Raw genomic sequence first — 24,552 nt, forward strand, 5'->3', positions numbered from 1 at the left:
TGCCGATTGCCGATTCTGACACGGCGTGTGTTGTAGTCGACTACGAATAATTATTGTTTTATTTTTTTTAAGCCAATTCTCATACAAATATTTTTTCAGATATACGCAGCACGATCAATGGAGAAAAATACAGATCAACTGCTTCATCAGTATTATCGGTGGCAGGAAAATTGCAATCGAAAATTATTTAAATGGCCATTGTCGACGAAGGAGTCCAATTATATGAAATTAATCGAGACGTTGCAAAAGGACATTGAACATGCAAAAAAAATCAAACAGTATAAACAAATGGTAACACTAAAATTAAATAAGATTGCTATACAGATTAAAAAATATGGTCACACGGAAAAACAAACGGCAAAGTCGATCCAATTCAGTGCATTATGTAGAAATATATTATTAATTCATTTTCATTCGACATTATTACTGTTATTTTAGGAGTGCAAAACTGTTATATATGTCGAATTCGTTTACGCGGTGTAGCTACACTCGGACTACACTTTGTACCTTCTAAATGTTTTTTTTTTTACTTTCCAGACTACACTTTTTCTGTCTCTGACTACATTTTTTCTGTCCCGGACTACACCCGAAAGAAGCAGAGTGTTCTTTTAAAAGTTACCAACACATTCACACGTATGTGAAAAAACTGGTTTGATTCGATTCTCGTTGCAGTGGTAAAGTGTCAGGTTATTTTTTTTCAGCACGTTGGCGATATGAAAACCTTAAATGGAAACTTGACAAAAATGCTGATAATGATCAAAACAAAACAAATTCATAGCTATCCCTATTATTACGCATACCAATGCAACTAAAAGTGTTTTTTTAAGCTGCAAAGTGTAGTCCTGGACGGTACAGCTACACCGCGAAAACAAATTCGACGACAGTTTCATCTTAAAAATTGAATTCCATTAGGGGCCATCCACATACCACGTGGACAGCTGGGTTGGGGGGGGAAGGGGGTGTATTTGCGATGTCCACGATCCATACAAAGTTTTTAGTATTTATATGGACAGTTGTCCAGGGGGGGGGGGGTGGTCATAATCGTCTAAAATCTGTCCACGTGGATTACGGAATTCCGTAAGATCAACTGTGCAATTCCACAAAAACAGATAACCACTTTAATCGATAATTTTTTTTCTAACTGACACTTTGCGCAAATGTTCCTATGAGCTGAAAAAGGGTATTGAAAATTACACAAATATTCTGTTTTCTATTCTCTACGAGCCTTAACGGCTTGTTTTTTTTATTCTCTTACTTAACTTACGACCAGTTGATTAACGGACCGGAGCCAAAGGCTTTACTTCCTCATGCGATGGAAGGCGTGATTCCAGAGATTTTTCACCTCAGAAAATCTCCCGATGTTGGCTAGAATTGAATCTAGACCAGTTGGGTTGGTTGTGAGTGGATCATGCCACCCCACAACCATCGACACCTATGTCGGCGTTAGGATTCGAACCCAAGCGTCGAGCGTGGTTGGCGGAGACGTTATCAACCACGCTAGGCCTCCGCCCGTACGGTTTGTTCGATCGGTTTGATATCTTCGGCAAAGTTTTTGATAATAATTTTGTCTCTCCGGAAAAAATATACAGCGGGCTAAAAAGTTTCTTCACAACAAAACATATGAAAAATAAACAAAAGAGGTTAAAAATTTTTCGAAAAAGAAAAAATTCAATTTTGGAAGAACGGTGATTATGATCGGTATAATGTCTACAAGCAAGTTGTGGACTGTAATGTAGCGCTTTTCGATAAAATATACACCGTAGAACAAAAAAATTGGCAAAAAAATTAAGAAAAAACATAAAAATATAATTGTAAATTACACTGGTAAACACAGGTTATGCACTACAGCTCAAACTGGAAAAAAATGAAATATTTAAGCTTTTTTTACAGTTGCTGTGAATTTTGGTGCCCCAAGCAAAGAAAACTACTTCAGAGACCTCAATAAGCTTTCCTGTAAGCAAACGCGGAAGCGACGACCCGGGCGAGCAATTACTCTGCGGCTTTTTGACGTACTTCTGCATTCATTAGGGGTTTCAATATTCACAAGAATGTTTAAAAGCTATAATCTTTTTGAAACAACTTTTTTGGCCTTATTCCAACTTTCTCGCTTTTGTCGACCAATGTAATACATCGCAAAAAACTCACTTTTTGAAATTCTTTTTTTACGAAAACTACAATATTATTGGTTAAACAATGATAGTTTAATGCTATCAAATGCATCATCTCTGAAATATTTCAAAATTAAGTTTGGAATTAATTCAAAAACATGTTCAGTTTTACAAATAAAAACCTTTTTTTTGTATATAACAAATTCGTAGAGAATAAAAAACAGAAAACGTTAACCAATACAGGTTGAACTAAAGTACATATTCATTAAGCTGGGGTGGATTCGCTACCTACCTTCGGTTCATCTGTTAGAATTTTAGCGAGATATGTTTGCACTGAATTATGTTTTTTAATTTTGAAAATTATTTTTTGTTTGTTTTTTATTCATTCTTACGTATGGTTTTCTGGAAGCCCTTTCTCCCTCTTCGTAAGCATTTGTAAGAAATTTACAATGCAATGCGCCATGCGTAGACGAAACCAATTGACTTCCGGTAAGTTTAGGGTTGCTTGGAGCCCAAACTGCCGCTCTTCGCATATCCGCCCCATATCGATTTTTGATGATTTTGACTTTTTTGTGGGAATCTGTTTAAAATCATCTCAAGCTTTTCAAAAAATGATAAAATAGTAAACTTTGTTTGTGAAATATGGAAAATCAAAACCCGTTTGTGTTGTATGCAATGGAAATGCTTATTATTCTGAATTTAATTCTAATCATACTTATTTTACACAATAAATTTGAAAATTTACTTGCATGTCGCGCTATTTGCATATCACTTACTCGTTTTTTTGTCCACAACATTCATTTGACACGGCACAATACAAATTAATGTTTTACGGAGCTAATTATATTTAATGCCTTATGGTCTAAAATATCTTATAAGCTAAAGGCAAATTTTTTATCCTCGCTGCCGAATACGAGCTGAAACTAAATCTATTACTAAAATTAACATGGTTTTTTCATCAGAGACTCGTTTCGCTGTTAAATTGGCACCTTGATGCTCTTCAAGTAGCTATAAACATGTAGCATGTCTGGCAGGTTTCGCTGAGCGAGGATATCACGAACTGGCACATAGGGCTGTATTCCTCGGGCCCTTAGGGTATCCAAGAGTAGAGATCTGGCGCCACGGGACTCAGCACACACTCAAACCACGTGTTCAATGTTATGATACCCCAATCCACAAACGCAATGATTACTGTCCGTAAGCCGTAGATGTGCGCCTAACCCGTACTGATTGGACATAATCCGAGACATCACGCGAATGAAGTCTCGTCCTACATTCAACTCCCGAAACCAAGGTTTGGTGGATACCTTGGGTATGATGCTCTGTAGCCACCTTTCCTATTCTCCCTAATCCCACGAGGTCTACCAGTTGACAAGTTTGCTATGACGTGAAAATTTTAAAAATTCATTGTAGGCAATTGGTCTGTCGTAAATATTACCGTTTGTTGCGCCCACCATAGCCAAAGTGTCCGCTTTCTCATTGCCCGGTATCGAGCGGTGAGAAGGGACCCACACTAAGGTAATCTGGGAAGATTTTTCGAATAAAGCACTCAGATTTTCCCGTATTTTCCCCAGGAAATACGGAGAGTGCCTTACATCCTTCATCGATCGGAGAGCCTCAATAGAGCTGAGGCTGTCCGTAAAGATGAAATAATGGTCCGTGGGCGTTTTTTCGATAATCCCTAAGGTATACTGAATTGCAGCCAATCTGCAACGTAAACAGAGGCAGCATCGAGCTTGTAGGAAGCGAAAAAATTGTTGTTGAAGATACCGAAGCCAGTTGACCCGTTGAGAAGTGATCCATCAGTACAAAACGCATTGTCGCAGTTGATGTTTTTATATTTGTTAAAAAATATTTCAGGGATCTGCTGCACCCGTAAGTAATCCGGGATTCCACGAGTTTCTTCCATCATGGATGTATCGAAAAACACAGTAGAAACAGAAGTATTTAATAAGTTGACACGATTGGAGGTGTATGAGTAAAGGATTGATAATTTGAGACATGTGATTGAAATACACAGTCATGAAACGGGTTTGAGAATTAAGTTCAACTAGCCTATCGAAATGATGAGAATACCTATCAAAATGCTGAGAATACGAGTAGTCAGATCCCAAAAGCGGTCTTTTAATGGGAGAACGCCGGTTAAAGCTTCCAAGCTCATCGTATGGGTCGAATGCATGCAACCTAAGGCAATACGCAAACAACGATACTGCAATCGTTCCAGCTTGATTAAATGGGTGTTTGCAGCGGAGCGGAAGCAAAAAACCCGTACTCAAGCACCGACAATATTGTAAAACCTTATAAGGTCTCCTGGGTGGGCGCCCCATCATGATCCATTAATTGTTCCGAGGAAATTCACTCGCTGTTGACATTTTTTCATCAAATACCGAACGTGACATCCCCAGGTGCCTTTCGAATCGAACCAGACACCAAGATATTTCTATGCCAAAACCTGAGAAATCGTTCACCCATTAACTGTAAGTGGAGCTGAGCAGGCTAGCGCTTCTTAGAAAAATCACTATCCACTTCAAAGAGAATTCGATACCTAGCTGTAAAGCCCCAGCAGACAAATTGTCCAAAGTATCTTGCAATGGTCCTTGCAAATCAGCACCTTTGACATCTGTAACAGAGACCATGCTGTCGTCTGCAAGTTGTCTTATCGTGCATAAATTTGCCAGACATGCGTTAATGTCATTCACATAAAAATTGTAAAGAAAGGTGCTTAAGCATGAGCCCTGGGGAAGACCCATGCAGCTAATACGAAATGTTGCCAAATCGACATGCGTAAAATGCATATGCTTTTCGGACAACAAATTATGCAAAATATTGTTTAAAATTGGTGAAAATCCTTGTCGGTGAAGTTTGCCCGACAGAATGTCACTAGAAACGGAACAAAAAGCCCCCTAATGTCCAAGAACACAGATGCCATTTGTTCATTGCGAGCATACGCCAGTTGAATATCTGTGGAAAGCAACGCAAGACAATCATTCGTTCCATTGCCACGGCGGTAGCCAAATTGAGTATCGGATAGTAGACCATTTGATTCGACCCCCTTTTGGCAGTGGCTGGTAGATTCTTCAACAAGTTGAATTTGATTCTATCTAACCCAGACGCTTTATTGTTACAGGACAGGAGGGCAACTGAAAGCTCTGTCATCGAGAAAGGTGATTCTATCGCGTCGTGGCCCGGAGACGTATCGCGAACAATGTTTTGCGCAGGGACAGAATCCCGACATACTTTCCTGGTAAAATCAGATATCCACCGACCTGAAGACTCTTCGCTTTTGTTGACTGTTATACGATTTCGCATTCTTCTGGTAGTGCTCCAAAGAGTGCTCATGGATGCTTCTCGACGTATCGTTTACGAACCGACCCAATATCCGCGTTTCTTTGCTCGGACCAAGCTTTTAAACTTGGTATCAAGCTCCGAATACCGCTTAAAGTCGTCGGGTTTACCTTTCTTCTAAAAGGCATTAAACGCGTCGGATTTTTTCTCGTAGACATCAGAGCACTCTTCGTTCCACAACGGAGTGGGAGGCCGTTCTTTGATCATCACGCCGGTATATTTCTTCGTTTCAGCTTGCAACGCGGCGTCGAGAATCAAGCCCGCGAGGAGGTTGTATGGGAGATGTTGAATCGATTCGACAGCTTCTGAAATCAGAAGCTTCCAATCGACATTCCGTGTGAGGTCATACGATATATCAACTGATCGCGTGTGAGTTGAACCATCATCAATTGAAAGTTGAATAGGCAAATGATCGCTACCGTGGGGATCAAGGGCTACCTTCCATATGCAATCCAACCGTAGCGATGTTGAACATAGAGATAAATCTGAAGCACTGGGGCGCGCTGGAGGTTTCGGAACGCGTGTCATGTCCCCATTGTTTAATATTGTCATGGCGAGGGTGGCGAGGGAAGAAGTTCTATTAAATCAAAGAGCATCCGTTGCCCAACCTGTACTCTGGGGGGTATATATATATATATATCGAGGCAATACAAAGCTCTTTTCCTTGTAATGTCATTTAACATGTGATAGCTTCGACGCCTGGGGCTGAGGGGAGGTTAGTACGATAGAAAGAATAGCACTAATCCCTAAAAATACTCCTCCGTAATCTCGATCTAGGCGAATCATATTGAAACCATGGAAGTTAAGATCTACGTTTGAAGTAAGCCAAGTTTCACAGAGGGAAAATGCCTCGCATTTATACTTATTAATTAAAACTTTGAATGAATCAATTTCGGGGATGATACTTCTACAATTCCACTGCGAAATAGAGATAGAAAACTTCATCTCAGCGGATGAATTAGCCATTGAAGGATACGCTCGCTGCAAGGAGGTGACATTTAGCAGTTAACTGCTTCAAAAAGGTTTTAACTGTTGTAAAAATGCCAGCAGAAGACTTTTAAGAGGATCAGTTATGTTAAAATTTTCAAAATCCCAGTCCACGATATCTGGAAACTTCAGCAGTCCAGCCCACCCGATTGAGCCGTTCTGGTGTTCAATCGACCATCGACTTCTTCATCACCAAGATTGCAAACATCTTGAATCCAATCACCTACCAAGAACTGAGCTCCGACCACTATCCAGTAGTGGCTGAAGTGGGGTTCTCCGCCATCCGATTTAGATCTCGTCGTCGCAACTATCATCGTGCCGATTGGGCCCGGGACTCCGTAACACAACTACGCGCCATTACCAACGTACTGGTCTGCCCCATTTAAAAACTCGTTGTAACCGTCTCACAGTGGGGCGACTCCATACAAAGGCTGGCCAAGCAAAAAAAGTGTCAATAAATGCGACAAAAACTTGGTATTTACATAATTTTGGGGCGCTGAACACGAATTTGGCATCCATTTTTTGTTTGGGGTCGTCCATAAAGCATGAAATCCAATTTTTAATATTTTTTGACACTTTTTTCCTTTTGTATAGAATTATGTGATCTTTGACCACAAGTAGTGCAAAGGGCGTCCTCCCCATTGAAAAAAAAAAACTTAATTTATAGACGACCCCTGGAACTAAACAAATTTTGCCTAAATATATATATATATATATATATATATATATATATATATATATATATATATATATATATATATATATATATTTTAATAAACTAAAACAATATAAGTAACACCAACTAATAACAAATTGAAGAATCATCATCAGCATCATCATCTACCGCTGTGATTGCTGAAATCTCGTGTTGAATTGTTTCCAGAAAATTTTAAGTTCATTATACTTATCAGCAAGAAAAATGTCTATCGCTGCAATTTCCATTTCTTCTAGTAATTTTCGATGTTTCATTGTTTCATAATATGTTATCTTCCTAATCTCCGGTTCCTATGGTTGGTTTGAAAGAGAACATTTAATTACATGTATAACACCATGAATTGCCAACTAACTAGACATTGAATTAGGTGGTGCCGCTGAAGTTGAAAGCTCCATATTAAAATTCAAGGAATTTATGAATTTGTAAACCAAGACACTGGAATGACACAACGTTCTAAATGAATACGAAAAGATGCGGAGGGCGACGACTGTTCTTTGTTTTTTTCTCATAAAGCAAAATGTGTGCTTTACTTTTGTATGTGCGAAGTAAAAGCAATCTTCAAACGGACTATTGTTAGCCGGAGTTTGATGGTATGAATTTGCTGCTAGTATTTGACACTTCAATCAGTTTAGCGAATTTCATGTTCATAAATTGAAGGGCTGTTGTTTTTAATATTGTTTTAAATTTGCAGAAAGTGAAAAAGTTTGACGTAATTAAAATTTCATAAAGATTTGTTTATTGGTTTTTTTGTTTAACACTTACTTTATAACTTTTCATTGATAAATTTTGTGATTTTTGCCCAAATTTATATTTTATCCCTACGGATTGAGTACGATATCATAAATCTGCATTAATGGGGTATCATGAATATGATTAATATAATCCTGGATGAAATTTCAACTTCAAAAATAAAAACTAAAAAAATCTGCTATCGCTTTCTTCACTAAAGTGACAATTTGCGCAGTTTTGCGCTACAGCGCATTTGAAAGCTTACGTTTTTACCTAAATTTTGAATGTTGTCACAACCGTGGCAAACTGCGGCAACTAAACTTTCAAGCTACTTTTCTACAAAAAATCACGTTTTTTAAATTTTTTCTAGTGTTAGGCCTACTATGACCAAATTTTACAATATCTAATGTAAAGGGTTTGTTTTGCACAATATTTACAACAACTTTTTCTTTGACGTGAAAAAAATCCAAGCTATCATTGAAGCTACAGAGCGTTTCAAAGTAAGATACTTTTTTTTTCAAAAAAAGACAAAAAACGTCAGTTCGCGAAGCTTTGAAAAGTCATAAAAAATTTAGATTTCATGATATTGCGCCCAAATTTTGAATTTAGACACTTAAATGTTATAGAGATAAAGGAAAAATATTATGAAACAGCTAACGAAAAAAAAATTTTTTGGTTGATGGCCAGCGATTCCCCATTGTGCGTCTCAATAAAATTATCAAGACCCGGCTGGTGGATCTCAGAAACAAAAGCTTTGAGAATCACATTCGCTCCCTCCCAGATTGAGCAAACCCCTTCTGGAAACTTACCAAATTATTGAAAAACAAGCCCAGGCCTATTCGTCCTCTCTTCCGTCTTGATGAACACGCAGGGCAAGTTCAGTCAATAAAACCAACTGAAAAAGCTAATGCACTTGGTCAACCATTTTGTTAATTCGCATAATCTTGGAGGTTCCATGGTGAGTCCCTTTGAACCTGATGTGGCCGCGGCAATGTATAGAATCTCTGTCAAAACTCTAGACGTCCCTGATGAATCAAAAATTTCTGAGGTAATGGCAACCATTAAATCCTGTAAAAATATGAGGGCCACGGGTGTCGATGGTATGGTCAATCTCGAGTTGAAAAATTTGAGCATTGACTTCTTCCATCACCTCGCAAAGATTTTCAACAAGTGTTTGGAACTGAGCTACTTCCCGTCCCGTTGGAAGCTTGCTAAAGTTATCCCCATCCACAATCCTGGGAAAAATTCCACCGACGCTAAAAGCTACCGGCCCATTAGCCTCCTATTGTCCGTTTCAAAATTACTTGAAAAACTAATTCTAAGACGTTTACTAGAGTTCGCTGACCAAAACAATATCTTTCATAGAGAACAATATGGCTTCAGAAAGGGGCTCTCCACAGTGCACCAACTCACTCGAGTAGCGACCATTTTAAGGCGGAACAAATCCGTTTTCAAAACAACTGCCATAGCGTTGTTAGACGTTGAAAAAGCGTTCGACAACGTCTGGCACGGTGGCCTTCTTTATAAGCTGCATCGTTGCAACTTTCCGATCTTCCTCGTGAAGATCATCAAAAACTATCTATCAGGTAGATCATTTAGGGTCTACTTGAACAATTCCCAGTCTGATACATTCAATGTTGACGCTGGGGTTCCACGGGGTAGCCTACTGGGTCCTATCCTTTTTAACATTTTCAAGTCAGACGTTCCTCTCCTTCGGGAAGGTGGTGTCCTGTCTATGTTCGCCATCATGCCATCATGTACAGATGGCAAGTGATTCGTTCGCTGACAAGAAACCTGCAGGCGCGTCTGGATGTTCTATCCGACTACTTCAAGAACTGGAAGATTCGCATCAATGCGGCTAGAACTCAGGCAAATCTGTTTCCCCACTCGAACTCACCCCGACTCGTTTCGCCTCATAATGTCAGGGTTCACACTAACAACACACCCATAGACTGGTCGAAAGAGGTGATGTACCTCACACTGGTTCTGAACAGCAAGCTCATATTCAGATCAAATGTAAACAAAACAGCAGACAAATGCAACTTCCTAATTAAATCTTTAAAACCACTAATTATCACTTAAGAACAAGCTTGCTGTCCATAAAATGATAATCCTGCCAGTGATAGAATACGGTTTGCCAAACTGGGAAAGTTTTGCCAAATGTCACCATGATAAGTTACAGGTTATCTAAAACAAGATCCTTCGGATGATCCTTAACAGTCCAGTCTGTCTAGGTTCAGGGAAGCTCGCCAGAGGTCGATTCACGAGGCAATTCGAACTTTGCCAATTTAGTTTTAAGTTAGTATTAGTTAGGTAGGTTATCCAGTCTTATTTAACTTCGTAAACTTACCATGCCCCTAAGGCAAAGATGTATAATTAATCCACAAGATAATTCAATAATTAATCTATAAGCACTACTATGAACAAAAATGGTGAACCATTAGGGCTGAGCAATTATCCTGTCAAAAATTATACCTTTGTAAACTAATTCAAAATAAAAGATAGTTCAAGTCATTTCACTCCATTATTTTCATTCCGAAACTGTACCGGTATCATACGCACGGCATCGAATTGAATTTCTCATGCATTTGTTGGCTGGCAAAGCAGACGATTCTTTCTGAAACAGCAGAAAGCTAGAGGTGGCAAATATTGGTCGCTTACAAAAGCGCACACCATCGAATTGAATTTCTCATTCGTGCGTTGACCGGCAAAGCAGACGGTTCTTTTTTGGGCAGCAGAAAGCAGTTGGTGGCAAATGTTAGTCGCTTATAAAAGCGCACACCATCGAAATAAATTTCTTATTCGTTCATATGTATGGATTGCTATAGCACGTGTGTAGGCAGCTAAAGTGGGTGTTTATCGAAATTTTAGTATTTTCTCGTTTACTCATTAACACTTCATCAAATGTATAAAAACGTCTAAGCGTACACGGTTGGATAATTCGGCTGTACAGCAGCAATTTAAACTTATTCAGCCAATCTTCATTCATCAAGGAAAAAATACTGCCGATGAATGATCAACACTTATTTGCTAGAAATTTTGTTTAGATCAAAACAGGTTCTTTTAGGTACCGTAAATTATCGGTAAATGGAGTACCATAAATTATCAGCGAAGTTTTCTCAATTCAGCATACATTTAATCGTCGTTTTTGTTTCTCGGTGCGCGGTTTTGTTTCAGTTTCTCGCACACAGAGAAAAAAAAAACAAGCTTGTCTCTACCGTGAAAAACATTCAGAAAGGCTTTAAATCATAATTAAAGAAGTAATATATAAGCCGCTGAGAGCAAAAGTGGTACATGTGCCATTGAGTAAATTTTTCAGGAGACGCGATAAACGAAAACACTCAAATAGTATATTATTTTCAACAATTTTTTCCAATGTAACTGCACTAAATCATTGCTGGAAAGGTTTCAAAAGACAGTACATGAAAGCATAACGAGTTCTGGTTGAGAAACTTACACAAACTTCAATGGAAAAACAGGTACCACTTTTGTTCTATGAGAAAAATAATGACAACTTGAAAACGTTGAGAGCAAAAGTGGTACATGTCCAGTGTGAGCATGAAGGATGCATTATAGCTTTAAATCTTAAGACATAGAACATCCATGTCTTCAGCAGACTTGTCCAAGTAATTACGTACTATAGAACGATGATCTGTTTGTTAAGGAATTCTGTCTCTTCGTGGCGCAAGTGTATATGTATTTGGTAACAGCATACGAGTTGATACTAATATAGGTAAAATGCTTTCTGTTACAAGATAGTCACGGGTACACTAGCGCCACGTAGTGAGAAAATTCCAAAGCAGACAAATCTTCATCTGAAAGTATTCAATCACTTGACCAACTTTGCTGAAGACATGATTGTTTTATATCCTAAGATCCTCGACTTACAATTCATCTAACATGCACAGTCTTGACATGTACCACTTTTGCTCTCAACGAAACGGTGATAATGTTAATTACCGAAAATTGTGTTGGCTTTAACTTTGGTTTAGGTTATCAGATCTCGGCTTTTCTTGGATATTCTAATGCATTATTGCGTTCTGCATCAATTTATTAAAAAACCCAAAAAGTGTAAAAATGGCACATGTACCACTTTTGCTCTCAACGGTTCATTTTACCCCTACACTCGCCAGAACCTTGATAACAACTACGCAAGAAGCGTGTAATTGAGTTCTTGCTTTTTTAAGTTATTGAAATAAACGTAATTTCTTAAAATACATAAAGTTATATGCTTGGCTGGAGCTAACCTAGAATGAGTTTGATCGGTTTAATGTCAAACGATTTCCAATCTTAGAATTTCCGCTTGAATCGTTCCGGTCTCTAATTTCAGATAATCTTGTTGAGTTTGCTTTTTGCTAAGATAGGAAAATTTTACCCAATTCGCTAAATAAATGATTGTTTTGGTAGTGCAGCTACGAAGAAAAGCTTTCCTAAAGTGACAGCGCAGATCCATTCTTTTAGTATATATTATTATTTATAACGCTTTAACGTCTCCGCATTTAGAAATGCATTGTTAGATAAAATTGCAGAAAACACTAGAGTTACAATTCCGTCTACTATTTGTTTCAATGGAATATAAAAATACCGTAGTTCAACGTCATGCGGTCGTGTCTTGGGTACCACCCTCCTACTTTTTTTGTTCGATTTGGGGTCCCAAAAAATTCTTAATTTATCGAATGTCGATTGGTTTTGTTTTTACTAGCCGCATTGCATTTCAAATTTGTATGAAAATTTGTATGGAAAAACCTACTTTTTTGAATTTTACATTCTCAAGAGAACTCAAGAAGGCTTAAACCATACGTTTCATGTCTTCAAAATGCAGGTAGAAGCTGAATCTACTGGTATATTGCACTTTTGTCTCAAAATACGTACTGATTTTCTTAACGATTTGGTATTTGAGATGTTTTTTTATCTGTATAAAGTGCTAAACCTCAAAAATTCATGCACGAAATGCTCAGTAACTTTTTTATCCCACGGCTTTTTTTTTTGTAAGATTTGGACCACTGCGACCATTATTTTGATCTTTTGTGGTCTACCTCTTCTTTAGTCTAGGAACTCGTGGCAGACATATCACTATTGATGGAAGTGATCGTCGTTGTCATATCGCACTCTTTCTCCCAATTAGGCACTGAATTTCGTATGAAATGTATTACCTCATTAGGATTCGCAGACCAGACCTCAAATGGCTCCAAAGTTCCTTTTCCAAAGGCTCTTATTCTGCGCTGTATTAGTGCACTGCAGTGGCAGAGCAAGTGTTCTGCGGTTTCACATTCGAACCCGCAGAGACGACAAATTTCGTCATCTGACTGACCAATTTGTTTCAGGTGATGCTTACTTGGACAGTGTCCTGTAAACAGTCCGGTAATTGTCCTTAGTCCCTTTTTATTTAAACTAAGCAATTGCTGGCTTTTCTTGACACTTGGTCTTATAAAGCGTTTAGACTGGCGTAGCCCTACTGAGCACATCCAGTTCTCTTGTATTGTCCTATGTTCCCAGGTTTTTAATTCTGCTTTCAAGGCGCTTGATGACACCCCACAGAACGGTTCTGGGCCAATGAAATCGGTACATGACCCCTGTCTAGCTAACGTATCTGCTTTTTCATTGCCTTCCACTCCACTCCCACTTGGTTCCTTTCTGCCAGTTGTTTCAGTGAAATGGATGCACTCCCATACTAGCTTAGAGGTACATGTGAAGGCTTTTAGTGCTTTAAGTGCTGTTTGGCTATCAGAAAAAATGCATATGTTAGCATGCTTGTATATCCTAGCCGAACAGACTAGTGCACATTCATAAATTGCAAATATTTCGGCCTGGAACACTGTAGGCCAACGGCCCATTGGTATCGAGATACTTATCCCAGGACCATTTATACCTGCTCCGGTTGAATCATTCATTTTTGAGCCATCTGTGTAAAAGACGACAGAGCCTTGTCGAATATTCGGGCCACCTTGTTCCTAAACTTCCCGTTCGGTCTCTATGATTTTGAAAGGTATTTCGAAGTTTGCTTCTTTATTCATCCAGTCTTCGATACCTGGTATATGTTTGCTCAGCTGGAAATGTTTGAGGATTGCCAGCTGGCCTGTCTGATCTCCATCAGGTACTTTTTTAAGGCGTGTTAGTCTCAATGCACTTTTTTCCGCCTCAAGTTTTACTACCTGGTGGAGTGGTAATAGATGCAGAATTGCATCTAAGGCTTTCGACGGAGCACTTTTCATTACTCCTGTAATTGCATTACAAATTAGCCTCTGCAACTTGCCAAGCTTGTTCTGCGTTGACCTTTCTTTTGTTTTAGGCCACCACACTAGCGAGGCATACGTTATTCTTGGTCTTATTATTGCCTGGTACAACCAATAAATCATACTTGGCCTTAGACCCCATGTTCTGCCAATAACTTTGCTACATGCCCAGAGGGCACTCGTATCTTTACCGATGACATATTCAATATGTGCATTCCAGCTGAGTTTCTGATCTAAAACTACTCCAAGATGTTTAGTCTCAGTGGAAAGCTGCAGTGTAGTCTCGCCCGGCTTCAGGCTCTTCAAGTTGTACCTTCTTTTCCGGGTGAAGGGAATAATGGTTGTTTAAGAGGGGTTAATGGTCAGCCCCTCTTGTCTACACCATTCTAAAGTATAGTTTAGAGCTACCTGCACTCTCTTCGATACTGTACTGTCGAATTTTCTCCTCACAAGAATCACAACATCATCGGCGAATCCGACAACTTCGAAACCTAGCTCAGTTAGGTTTCTAAGTAGCTGGTCTACAACCAATGACCACAGCAAAGGCGATAGAACTCCACCTTGCGGGTATCCCTTAGTTGTGCTCCTTGTAAGGGTAGTATTACCCAATAATGCAGTTATCTCACGACTATTAAGCATGGTTTTAATCCATTTTAAGGTATATGTATCAAACCCATGGTGTCCCATTGCATTCAACATTGAGTGATGGAATACATTATCAAAAGCTCCCTCTATGTCTAAGAACGCAGCGAGTGCGATTTCTTTTGTATCTATAGATTTCGCTATTTTTGTCGTCAGCATATGTATTGCATCCACTGTTGACATGTTGCTTCGATATGCAAACTGATACCTACTCAGCGGAGAGGTTTTTAGGTACGTTGATTTAACGTGATAGTCAATTAGTTTTTCCATAATTTTTAACATAATGGAGGTTAGACTAATAGGTCTAAAGGCTTTTGGAAGTGTTTTGTCGCGCTTCCCAGCCTTTGGTATGAAGATCACTCTCGTTTTTCTCCAGTTGGTGGGTATGTAATTAAGTGTCAGGCTTGCCCTAAATATCTCGGTTATGAATGGAATTATTACCCTTCCACACCGTTGAAGCATTATTGGTAATAATCCATCCAATCCCGGGGACTTAAAGGGGTCGAATGAGTTGATTGCCCATTCCACTTTCGATTCTGTGAAGATATCGCAGGCTATGTAATGCGCATTTGTCCTAGCGATAGTCGAACCAGCACATGGCGCATTTTAGTCCTGCGTTTCTTTTTCTAGAATGGATCGTGATCCTGGGAAATGTTTCTCCATCATAACATTGAGTGTTTCAAGAGAATCGGTAGTAAAAGTACCGTCGACCTTCTTTATTCTGCCCAAGCCATTCGTGTGATCTTTGGACAGGGCTTTGTGTACTCTTGCAGCTGCAGGGGTGCTTTCAATTTGTTCACACATTAATCTCCATCCCCTCCTGCGTGATTTCCTAATTTCTTTATTGTATTGCGCAAGGGACTCTCTATAAGCATCCCAATTTGAGGTTAACTTGGCTCTGTCGAACAACCTTCTAGTTAACTTCCTCAGTTTTTCTAGATTTTTGTTCCACCAAGGCGCGTCTTTGTTGGATACTCGCTTCTTGGTTGGACAGCTTTGGTTATAAAGGGCTATGATTTTATTCGTAAATTTTGTGATGAATCCTCCAGTTCTTTTATTGTCTGGATTTGCCCTTCAAAGGTAGATTCATCACGAACTATTTTTGAATGAAAAAGCTCCCAGTTGGTTTTTCTAGGGTTTCTATAAACTTCTGTTACAAAGTCCCCTGCGTTATAGTCAAACAAAATTTGCTTGTGATCCGATAGAGAAATCTCATCAGATACATGCCAGTTGAAGATTTTTTCCGATAGTTTAGCGCTCGATAAGGTTAGGTCGAGCACTTCTTGTCGAATTGCATTTACAAAAGTTGGATTATTACCTCGATTGCATATATCAATATTATTAGATAGTATATATTCAAAAAGGCACTCACCTCTTTTGTTTATGTGTGTGCTTCCCCATATTGTGTGATGGGCGTTTGCATCACACCCAACGATGAACTGCTTATTTTGCCTCTTGCAGTGCGCTATAAACTCCTGTACTTCCCTGAGAGGGGCTTCTTTTAGTTCCCCTGGGAAGTAGGCGGAGGCCACCATTATTTCCGCTTTTTCCCGTGTCGTTGGCAGTTCCACTTGCACAGCAACTATATCCCGACCGATGAATTCTGTAATTGGCGTGAAGTTGGTATTACTACTTACCAAAAGCGCTGCTCTTGGTGCAGGCGCAGAATCATCATAAAGGAGCTTACCCTTATTTGTTGAAAGTCCTAAGACTTTATTTTTGTTCTCCCATGGCTCTTGGACAATAGCCACGTTGATGTTTTCTTTGGTTTTCTTGCCCCTTTTGCATGATGCAGGTTCACCTGGATGACCTTAATGTTCTTGTCGTCCATCTCGGTACAGCTTTGCTCCCGGGGGCTTCCTTCGCTCCCCCTGCGTACGGTGATTATTCAAGGGTACCTTTGAGTGCCTGTTTTGCTCTCCCTCAGGTGTGCTCCCTTGAACAGGCTGTTTACACCGGTTTTTGCTATCACTCGGTAGTGAGGGCAGAACTTTCTCGACGATTACAGCATTTTTCATGGATTCAGACCTGGCGCTTTTGAAATTTCGACCAGCCCTGATTTTCCGCGGGTATATAATTCCGAATTTATAATTCAGTTTGTAGTTCCAATCAGCGATTTTCTTCGCTGACGCTTCGTCTACTGACAGGATAAGCTGCACATGATTCTTGATGGGCTTGCGTTTAACACCCTCCAAGAATCAGTGGTAATGTCGTTATGGCCTTCAACCAGAGCCAATATCGTTTCATTGTCGTTTTTCTCACTTGGGAAAGAAGACTGCTAAAATTTATGGTCTCGGGATAGATTCACTATCAACAACCATCAGATCAGCTGTTTCCCATGGCTTGATACTCGGAACAATTCCTTTCAGCCAGTCTGCAGTTTCCTGGTTCTATTACCATAAACCCGGACCCAAACCTGCAGTTGGTGAATTTGGGCTTGAATTGTTCCTTTCTCTTATCAACGACTATAGCCAGGATGGACTCTTCTGCTAGTTCCATCATGGTAGTCGAGAGCCGAGACATCGGAAAGTCCTTAAGAATCAGTCCAACCTTGAACTGGCTAAGGACTTCAGTGTAGGTAGGGGGCGCTTCAGGTTTGCCGACCGGGCTTTTTGCAGTCCCAGTGGTATTACCTCTGATCACCTCCATCCGCCTATTCACTGACTCCTTCCGAGTAGCAGTAGAAGTCTGGCATTCCTTCTTCCTTTTTGGAAGAGGATTGCTTTCACTGCAATTAGAGGAGTCGATCTGTCTCGGTCTCTTGACTGTCTGATTTTGGCTCGTTTTCGAAGGGTTAATTGCGAGAAGACGTGCCTCGTCTCTATTGTGCCCGTGTTCAAGCAACTTCTTGAACCGCTTCCTTTCCGAGCCACACAGTCTTCTGGGAAATTTCTTGCCATGAAGAGCCCCTTGGACTTGCGCCGACTCTTCATGGCTTTCCATCGCTGTATCCTCCACAACTGCAGCAGTAGATACACCATCGGAAAAGGTTTCCGAATCAACGACGTTGACCTCCGGTGAGTTCAATATCGAAGACGAGCATGATGCAACGTCTTCTAGCGAACGGCTTTGGAGTTGGTCAACTTCGTTTCCGATCTCCATATTTTCAGTCATCCTGGTAGCACTGGAATAGACAGAAACCAAAAATATTTAAAGTGGCACACATTAAATTGATTGCGACACATCGAACTTTCGTTATCTGTAAAACGATTAAAGGTTATCGATTAAATATCATAACCTAAATATCGATTCACAGTTATCGATCTTTGGTATCGCCCAATATGTGTATGCCCAATATGATCGGAGTTTGTATGTGAGATTCCGTTGGCAGGCAGGGGAAACGAGCATTTATGCCCGTAAGCTATTTAAAACAATGCCCAGTGTAGACATATAGCCAAGCATATTTTTAATATTATTATCACATGCAACTCACATTATTCCACATACCTTTAATAATGTAACGTGCACACGATGAGCTTAGATGCTCAGACCTGTGGCGATTTTACAACCACGTGATGTTTCACTTTTTCTATACCACTCGCCAACGTCACTCATACCCAAACACCGCCCTTAAGCTATCAGCCGGTTAGTTGTTCTTTGCTTGGGAAAGGGCGCCGCAAACAATTCTTACTAGAGGCAAGACACAACACTAATCACTCAAATTTCTTTTTATCCGCGTACCGTGACACTTTTTTTTTTTTTATTCTCGCTTATTTTCCGTCGGTCTAGTTCCGCCACTGTTGTGGCCAATCACCGACGCCCAGGGAGGCGACTCCACACCCAGGACCCTAACTCACGACCCGTTTATAAACGGACCGGCGCCAACGGCTTTACTTCCTCATGCGATGGAAGGCGTGAGCCCAGAGATTTTTCGCCTCAGAAAATCTCCCGGTGTCGGCTAGGATTGAATCTAGACCAGTTGGGTTGGTTGTGAGTGGATCACGCCACCTCACAACCATCGACACCTATGTCGGCGGTGGGATTCGAACCCAGGCGTCGAGCGTGGTTGGCGGAGACGTTACCAACCACACTAGGCCCCCGTGACACTTTGTTTCCCTATAATTATCACTCGCGAGAAATTTTTCCGTGATTGAACTCTTTAAATTCGGCTCTTAAATCGCGCGATTGTTTACACCGGGTTTAAAGTTTGGAAGTGTTGCCAGGACTTTATCCCACGGCTTAGAAACATTTCCTTGGCTCAACGAGATGATCGAAAAATTAAGATTTTTGGCCAAATTAATTTTTAGGTGTCATATTGTTGGGTACTACTGTAGATTATTTTGTTATATGAGAAAAGTGTTGTAGTGACAAGGGGTTGTCCATAAACCACGTGAACAAAGGCAAATCTCTTATCATACTAACTTTACGTTTTCTAAATGTGTTCTGGACCAAACTGCTATGATATACGAAGTATTTTGTTAATTACTCTCCCAAAAATTCAAAACCTGTAGAAAAATAAAGAATGTTTAGTCATCATTTTCAACCAAAACGCAAATTTTCCGCAAACTTTCAACAAAGAAAGGGCACAAAAAGAGTTTTTTGTTTTCCATGTGGCCTGCGACTGGCTCTATACGGTTGAAATTTATTTTTCTTCCAGTTTTATGAAACTAATAAAATAATCACTTACTTACTTTCCTGGTGAAACATCCCTCATGATTTCACCTGCGTCACAATATTACGCCAACGTCCTCGGTTCATAGCAGCTTATCTCCAGTTTCTTGGGAGTCCCACACCTCCAAGATCTTGCTCCACTTGGTCTAACCACCTAGCTCGTTGTGCACCTCTACGTCTTGTACCGGCCGGATTCGAGATGAACATCATTTTTGCGGGATTGTTGTCCGGTACCCTTCCAGCTTTCGCGAATTCCTGAATACTGGGTCGGGACTTGGTATTCGCGACACTTTTGGAGGACCTGCCGCAGCGTAAAGATTTGGTCCGTTGTCGATTGCTCACTGCTAGCGGCGAGAGACGGCGAAAAACGGTGAAAGACGATTTGGGAGAGCACTTTGTATGCTGCGTTGGGAATCGTGATCGCTCGATAGTTCTCACATTCCAACTTGTCACCCTTCTTGTATATTGGGCATATTACTCCTTCCTTCCACTCCTCCGGTATCTGTTCTGTATCCCAGATCCTGACTATCAGCTAGTGCAAACAGGAAGCCATCCTATCCCATCCCAGTTTGATATGCTCCGCTGCGATGCCATCTTCTCCAGCTGATTTGTTGTTCTTGGGCTGCTTGATGGCATCCTTAATTTCACCTCTCGTAGGGGTCGGAATGTCTCCCTCATCCGCTGTGCTGACGAGGTCGGTCCTCCTGCCGCCTTGGTCCTCTGCCTCTGCGCCATTCAGGTGTTCATTGTAGTGCTGCTTCCACCTGTCGATCACCTCACGTTCATCCATCAAGATTCCTTCATCGTTAAACCGACACATTTCGGCTCGCGGCACAAAGCTGGCGTGGAATGGGTTCAGTTTCTTGTAGAACTTACGTGTTTCTTGTGAAAGATACATTTCTTCCATTCTGCGCTTTTTGTCCCGGAACAAATGGGTCTGCTGTCTTCGCTTCAGTTTATATCACATCACGTTTTGACGGGTCCCATGCTGCAGCATCAATACCCGCGCTGCATTCTTTTCGTCTAGAATCGTCTGACACTCCTCGTCGAACCAGCCGTTACGTCGATTCCTCTCGACGAAAATAATCTCTTAATTGTATACAAATATACAGCTTTAGTGGGATTTCATATATTCAGAAACATTTTTTTATTTATTTCTGAAATAGGTAACTTTAGAGACATTTTTCAACATGAATTGTTTCATGCATCGAGATTTCATTCAGGAATATAGATCATTAACTACAAAATCATGTGTTCGAAACTTCCTGAACATGATATTCGTTTTTGGATAATTCAGCTGCTCAATATTAGTATCGTCTTATGTGCACGGGTTGAATAATTCAAAGGACGAAGATAACTTTCATCAAAGGACGCAGAATTATTCATCTAATCATTTTGTTGTCCAAGGATGAATTTTTGTTACATTGATCATACATTCCATTGAATTTATACTTGTTGCTGGAGAACCACGAAAAACTGATTAAAAAGGCGTATTTTTATCAAAAGCTCTAATTTTCCAAACTTAGTTTTCAAATATATTAAAAATCGATGCATTCAAATTTTTTGTTCAAAAATTGAAATTGAAAAAAGTGCTTACCAAATTTTGAAACAATTTCAAGTCTTAACGGAAAACAAATTTTAAAAGAAATTTAGCTTTTTTGTACTAATAAAAGTACTAATAAAAAATGAAAATTGATTTTCCCTAAAATTTAACTTTTAATAAGCAATTTATCTTTTACTCATCCATCCTAGACTTTTCCCAAAAGTTTAGGATGGACAAGTTGTTTGAAACAATCTAAATATTAATCTGAAAAATGGGATCCACCCGCGATAAATACTCGGTTTGCTAAGTCAAATACATGTGCAAAATTTCATTAAAATAAAAAATGATCGATTAACTTTTTGCGTACTGTCAGATCATTAGGCATGGAAAAGCTCTGTTGTGTACACAACAGTTCATTGTTAAAATTCATTAGTTTTGCTTCGAGCTATTGATAGAATCTACACACTTTTACATTACACTTTTATTTCACTTCACTTTTTAGTTTTTAATGTAAAAGTCCATTGTTGTTTTTATTCTTGTCACATTTTAATACGGTTTGGCTGTCTCTATTGCGCATATACTAATATTCTACTTTCTCTTGTTACAGATAACATCTAGTGAATCTTTGATGGATGTGGTTATCGCTGCGATAGAATTTTATCAAACATACTATAAATATGAACTACTCTTAGCTCTTACTTTTACAATGATCGGTTGGATTTTATTCATAGTAAGGAATGTTTTTATAAATCCTATTTTAAATACACCAACCCAAACTAGATCGGTTCTCATCGCATTGGTGGTTGTTTGCATAATATGCTTATATAACACAGGTAAGACAGTAACAGGGTTATTCCATACCAATTGATCAGGCAAATGCAACAACCCTCCCTGATTCGCTCCAAAATAAATAAATTGACTTGTTTGAGGTCGAAACAAAAAAATCAAAAGTTTCGTGTCAATCGAACAACACCCCGCTAATTGCGGGGCATTCCTTTTTCCCATTTTTGACAAAACATTATTTTCCATGTTTAGGTAAACATCATATCTAAGAAACCGTAAGTGCTACAATGTTAGAAATTATTTTTAAAGGTTTGGAAATTTTTTTCAATCGAACGGCATCACCAGTTTTGGCAGTATTGATATTTTTGTTTGAAAACTAAAATTGTGTTTTTCACAATTGGCGTGGGATTTGTTCGATTGACACAAAACTTTGGTTTTTTTAGCTTCGACCTAAAACAAATAAATTTATTTATTTTGGAACGAATCAAAGAGGCTCGTTGCATTTGCCTGATCACTTGGTATGGAATGATTCAACAGTAATTATATTATAAATTGACAAGAAACACAAAATCGTTTTTTAATAGTCCAAATTCCAATTTCTTGTTTTTTATCTAAGTTTGATTGAATTTTGTAGAGTTCTCATTTTGGCTATATTCGTCATAATAACGTTTGCGGTAAAAAATGGACTTTCTTCAAATGGTGATGAAAAAAAACTAAGACAGATAATTGAGTTGGATAAATTTGCCATGTAACGTAATCCTCGCAAAAAAATTCACGTCCTTGCGTCCGGCTTTCTGGCAGTTAAGCGGAAAATTCGCCATGGCGGACAAAAACTTGCGTGTAGGCATGTTTTTAAGCTCTTTGCCCGATATTTTTTTTATTAATTCCTCCTTCGTTTTCGCGAAAAAATTGTTGGAATAGATCTTGCGCTTCAAGTTGGCCCAGAAATTCTCGATGGGACGCAGCTGGGGGACGTTGGGCGTTTTGTTGGCCAGAACTTGATGAACGACGCAACTTCTGGCAGGCACTTCCTACTATAAATTTTCCCCGTTTACGGCCAGCCCGGAGCGAAAGAAGAGCAATTTTGACATCCCTTTCTCGCTGATTGTCAACCACAGCCTTGGGGAACTTGGTCTGTGGAATAAACTTCACCTTGGTGCTCACTTCCTTCGTAGAGGAGGTAAAATACGAAATGCCCTGCTATCCAGGGTGAGATAGGTCTCGTCGTCCATCACCGCTGCCACGTAGCGGTTCGCCGGGAAAATCGACTTGACAATCTTATTCAACCGCTGTCGCTGCGTGATTGCCTGCAGCTCTGAGACCAGTGGATGGGACTACCGCTTTCTGACATGTATGTCCATGTTCTTCAGATACTCTTTCAATGTTTTACCGCATGCACCAACCTTTCGTAAAGTGCACGCAGCGATTCAACCACTTTTCCCTCGGTCTTCCTCTTCAGCATCCTTTGAAGCTTCTTGTCGCTCAGGGTCGTTGGCCGTCCGGAACCGGGCTTTCTTTCGATGCTCTGAACGTTGTCCAATAGTGTCAAGATGTTGTAGATGCCGGAACGGGCATAGCCGTCGTCCACAAAGTGCCGCACGATTTCCGTTTTTGACGCGGTGGGGGACACTGTTTCCAAAGCGGCACAAACATGATCGAAATTATTTTGACCCAAAAAACTAGATTTTAGAGCCGTTGGTAGGTAGAGAGGTGGTAGGTACGACGCGTGGAAGACAGCCTAATGGCTAGTTCGATGCCTAGTGCCAGAAAGCGACAGATGAGAAGAACCGTGCTAGGAGCCGCATGCTCACTGCGGCTACGCGCCAGAACAGCGAGAGATACAGGGTGGCAAAAGCTGCCGAAAATAGAACCCACCGTCGGAAGAAGTGCGAGTTCGAGGAGCAGGTGCTCGCCAGCGCAGAGGACAGCTATGCTGTCTGTTTCATGGTTTTGCTGACGACATCGATATCATCGGTATCAACCGTAAGGCCGTGGAGGAGGCTTTCGTACTTTTTAAGAGGGAAGCAGCGAGATTGGGGCTTGTCATTAACTCTGCCAAAACGAAGTACGTGGTAGCTGGCAGAGAGCGTGGGAGTCACCGTGGTGGTGGTGCTGGGGTGGAGATAGATGGGGAACGATTTGAAGTGGTTGACGAATTCGTTTATCTTGGTACACTTGTGACATGTGACAACGATATGAGCCGAGCCGAAGTGAAACGACGAGTTGCAGCTGCGAACAGGGCCTTCTACGGACTACGTAACCAGCTAAGGTCCCGTAGTTTGCAAACTCGCACAAAACTAGCGCTGTATAGGACGCTGATACTCCCGGTGGCCCTTTACGGACATGAAGCATGGACGCTGAAGGAAGCTGATCGACGAGTGCTCGGAGTTTTTGAGCGTAAAGTTCTGCGATCGATACTTGGCGGTAAACTGAAAGATGGAGTGTGGCGCAGACGCATGAATCACGAGTTGTACTAGGTATACAAACATGCTGATATAGTGAAGGTAATACAGCGGGGCAGGCTTCAGTGGGCTGGACATGGAGCCAGAATACCTGACGAGAGAGCCGCCAAAACTATCTTCAGTAGAGAACCAGGAAGAGGCCGTCGGCTCCGTGGTAGGCCTCGCACGTGGTGGAAAAAGATGCACGATCTGCTGGTGTACGAGGAGACTGGAGAACGGCTGTCCAAGACAGGAGAAGCTGGACATCTCTGATTCGTTCGGCCCTGGACCGGTGGACGGTCCGTTAGCCACAAAGTAAAGTAAAGTAAGTAAGTAAGTGCCCTAAGGAAAGTTGATTCATTGAATATTCTCCATTTTATAGAAGTTGCAATTTTGTGATTAATCCATATGACAG

General features: G+C 40.3%; 1 protein-coding gene across 5 annotated transcripts in view; it reads left to right on the top strand.

Moving 5' to 3' along the window:
* Positions 1-24,552, top strand: part of LOC129732029 (GPI ethanolamine phosphate transferase 1) — a 385,316-nt gene that overhangs the window by 235,776 nt on the left and 124,988 nt on the right. For 4 of the 5 annotated variants that reach the window (XM_055692484.1, XM_055692483.1, XM_055692486.1 and 1 more), the window contains 2 exons: positions 100-291; positions 21,521-21,746. In XM_055692484.1, the coding sequence (XP_055548459.1) occupies positions 100-291; positions 21,521-21,746 (418 nt within the window). The remainder of the gene's footprint in view (positions 1-99; positions 292-21,520; positions 21,747-24,552) is intronic. The other variant, XM_055692485.1, reaches the window with a different exon arrangement.

Source organism: Wyeomyia smithii, chromosome 3 (assembly GCF_029784165.1).
Source record: "Wyeomyia smithii strain HCP4-BCI-WySm-NY-G18 chromosome 3, ASM2978416v1, whole genome shotgun sequence".
NCBI lineage: Eukaryota > Metazoa > Arthropoda > Insecta > Diptera > Culicidae > Wyeomyia > Wyeomyia smithii.